Source organism: Natrix helvetica (genome assembly GCF_964273705.1).
Source record: "Natrix helvetica genome assembly, chromosome: 1".
In the NCBI taxonomy this organism is placed as follows: domain Eukaryota; kingdom Metazoa; phylum Chordata; class Lepidosauria; order Squamata; family Natricidae; genus Natrix; species Natrix helvetica.
In genome coordinates this window covers 34,680,757-34,684,475 of record NC_138548.1, presented here as the reverse complement: position 1 = coordinate 34,684,475, position 3,719 = coordinate 34,680,757, and the positions used below count along the sequence as shown (strand labels likewise).

Genomic DNA, 3,719 nt, shown 5'->3' with positions numbered 1-3,719 from the left:
TATCAAATTTCTGCTTAGTAGTAAATTTATGTCATACAGTGCATTCTGAAAATTAATTCAAAACCTCATGAAAATATCCTACCTGCAATATATTTTAACATCAGTACATGATAAAATATTTAATCTCTTGCCCATTATAGCTCTTACTGTCAAGTAAAAGCAACATGTAGAATTCCCTCCATCCTATTAAAAACTTACACTAAGAAAGAAAGGAGGGAAAAGGAAACATATGCTTCAAATAACTTTTATTACCAAAATTTCAAAATAATCAGACCAAAAAGTTGCCAAAAAATAACATAAGGCTTTTTTTTAAATGTTAACACTCTCCATACTCTTCTGAAATGTTCTTCCCTCAATCGTAATGCTCAAGTAGATATTTACAACAGTGAACATAAAAACCAAACATCCTCCAACTAGCATAGATATCTTAATACTAAGACAAACATTATCTGCAACAAAATGAGCTGGCAATGCTTTCCAATAAAGTAGACAGCAGGATAATACCTCCTCCCTTACACACCCACAGACTCCATGGGGAAAGAGTAGAGCAGATGGCAATTGCTCATACAGTCTAGCCCATGGTGGCTTAATCCACTTCTTCAATAGTGGGACCACCACCTGGAGCACCAGCACCTGCAGCTCCAGCACCCTGGTATAATTTGGCAATGATGGGGTTACAAAGCTTCTCTAGCTCCTTCTGCTTATGCTCAAATTCTTCCTTCTCAGCCATCTGGTTTCGATCGAGCCAGTTGATCACCTCTTGGCACTTTTCAAGCACCCTCTGCTTGTCTTGCTCACTAATCTTGCCTTTCAGCTTGTCATCCTCCACAGTCTGCTTGATGTTGTATGCATAGGATTCCAGGGCATTTTTGGAAACAACTCGTTCTCGGTTAGCCTCATCCTCTGCCTTGTAACGCTCTGCTTCTTGCACCATGCGGTCAATGTCATCTTTGCTGAGGCGGCCTTTGTCATTAGTTATTGTGATCTTGTTCTCTTTTCCTGTGCTCTTGTCCACTGCAGTAACATTGAGGATACCATTTGCATCTATGTCAAATGTCACTTCAATTTGGGGCACACCACGAGGTGCAGGTGGAATACCCGTCAGGTCAAACTTGCCCAGCAGATTGTTGTCCTTGGTCATGGCTCTCTCACCCTCATATACTTGTACTAGCACACTACTCTGGTTATCTGAATAGGTAGTGAAGGTCTGGGTTTGCTTGGTGGGAATAGTTGTGTTGCGCTTGATTAAGGCAGTCATCACACCACCAGCAGTCTCAATACCCAGAGAAAGTGGTGCTACATCAAGCAGCAGCAGGTCTTGTACATTTTCTGATTTGTCACCCATCAGAATAGCAGCCTGCACAGCAGCCCCATATGCCACAGCTTCATCAGGATTTATGCTTTTGTTTAGCTCTTTTCCATTAAAGAAGTCTTGGAGCAACTTTTGGATCTTGGGAATACGAGTTGAGCCACCAACCAGAACAATTTCATTAATTTGTCCTTTGTCTAGCTTAGCATCACGAAGAGCCTTCTCCACAGGTTCAAGAGTACCACGGAAGAGATCAGCATTGAGCTCCTCAAAGCGAGCACGGGTAATGGATGTATAGAAATCAATGCCATCAAATAATGAGTCAATTTCAATAGAAGCCTGAGTGGAGGAGCTCAGGGTACGTTTGGCTCTCTCACAGGCTGTGCGGAGCCGTCGAACTGCTCGCTTGTTGCCAGCAATGTCACGCTTATGCTTGCGCTTGAATTCCTCCACAAAGTGACTCACCATGCGATTGTCAAAGTCCTCCCCACCCAAGTGGGTATCTCCAGCAGTAGATTTCACTTCAAAGATGCCATCTTCGATGGTCAAAATGGAAACATCAAATGTGCCACCACCCAAGTCAAAGATCAGAACATTCTTCTCACCGGCTCTACTCCCTTTTTTATCCAAACCATAGGCAATGGCAGCAGCCGTGGGCTCATTAATGATGCGCAATACATTGAGACCTGTAATGGTACCTGCATCTTTAGTGGCTTGGCGTTGGGAGTCATTGAAGTAGGCAGGTACAGTAATCACAGCACTCTGGACTTTGCAACCCAGGTAAGCCTCGGCTATTTCCTTCATTTTGGTCAATACCATAGAGGAAATTTCTTCAGGAAAGAAGGACTTACTCTCACCCTTGTGCTCGACTTGCACCTTGGGCTTCCCACCTTCACTCACCACACGGAAAGGCCAGTGCTTCATATCGGACTGCACCGTTGGGTCATCAAATTTGCGGCCAATGAGACGCTTGGCATCAAAAATGGTGTTGTTGGGATTCATAGCCACTTGATTCTTGGCTGCATCTCCGATGAGGCGTTCAGTGTCGGTAAAGGCAACATAGCTCGGTGTGGTGCGGTTGCCTTGGTCGTTGGCGATAATCTCCACTTTCCCGTGCTGGAAAACTCCGACGCAGGAGTACGTGGTGCCCAAGTCAATGCCTATGGCAGGCGCTTTGGCCGACATAGTTGCAGGAACGCGAGCAAGATATCCCTCTAAAACTTCGAGGATTAAAATGAAAGTTTTCAGGAGCCAGTCGTTAAACGCCAACAACGGACAACCTTAGCGATTTGCCGTTGCGTTCGCCTCAGCTTCCTTTTATACTCGCAGTGAGTCGGCTTCTGGAATCTGCCAGAAGCCAATCGCCCAATCACGTCATTCTTTACCGATCTCTAACCAATCCCTTTGGTATGTCCTTGCCCCTTCTTCCGTCACAGTTAGAAATTTCCAGAGGAGGCGCGCTCCGACTAGAAGGATTGATGTCACCAGCGACCAATAAAGATTCGGGGCCCTCTCCTTGGGCGGTCTGGAACCGCCTTTAGGGAGGCCGTTACGCCCTTCCCTCTAGTGACTCGAGTGGTTAAACTCGTATGTTTAGGTTACTTTCGGGGTTCAGCCCTTCCCTTCTAGCGGCGCCTGGAAGATTCGGGGCGCGCACGGGGGAAGGGGGCGTTGTCTGCCGGCTGGAGTAGGAGGAACCGTTGGGGGGGGGGAATTATCTGAGGAAAAAGTCAGCTCCCTAACGGGAAAATGACTGAACTATCTCAAAATAAACTTGAGCCATCATGTCGAGACTCAGGGCCCAGTCGCAGCATTGCTTCTGAGCGTATACTACTGAGTTTGCTTCCCCTCACGCGCTATTATTATTGACTGAAAAGTTATGGGTCTTCCTTTATATCAAACTAATGTATCAATCACAAACACGTAGGTCTTTTTTTAAGCAAGTTTATCGGTTCATGCAGGGGTTTTTTAAGTATAGAAAATAACTATTTTTCCACTTCTTCAGAATATATAGAGAGAGCAAGTTTAGTGGTTCAGGTTCTGATCTAGAGGACTGGAGACAGTTTGTCCTGGGTTTCCCTGGCTGGGTGACCTTGAGCAGCTCCCTCCCCCCTAGCCCAACCCTCCAGAGAGTTGTGTAGAGAAAATAGGCAGGAATATTTAGTTCTGAAATAATAGAAAATATTATTTTAATATTTAGTTTACCAAACATCTACTTTGAAAAAGTGATAATAATAACAGTGGATATCGGTGCACTGGGTGCCATATCCCTCCCCCCCAAATAGGCAGCATTACAAAATCTGCATTGGCAAAATATCTTTCAATTACAAAAGGCCATCCTGCTTGGATCTGCATGAATACTGCTACATGAAGATATCCTAGGTCCTTGGGAAGAACTCAATGTGTATGA

General features: G+C 45.0%; 1 protein-coding gene across 1 annotated transcript; it reads right to left on the bottom strand.

Moving 5' to 3' along the window:
* Positions 1–228: 228 nt before the first annotated feature.
* Positions 229–2,611, bottom strand: HSPA2 (heat shock protein family A (Hsp70) member 2). Its single transcript, XM_081968312.1, has one exon. It carries the CDS (start codon positions 2,492–2,494, stop codon positions 587–589), a length of 1,908 nt encoding a protein of 635 aa, XP_081824438.1. The 5' UTR covers positions 2,495–2,611; the 3' UTR covers positions 229–586.
* Between the last annotated feature and the right edge of the window lie 1,108 nt (positions 2,612–3,719).

What these genes read in the sequence shown, in the direction of transcription:
- HSPA2 (XM_081968312.1), bottom strand. Translation starts at nt 2,494, where the DNA reads ATGTCGGCCAAAGCGCCTGCCATAGGCATTGACTTGGGCACCACGTAC.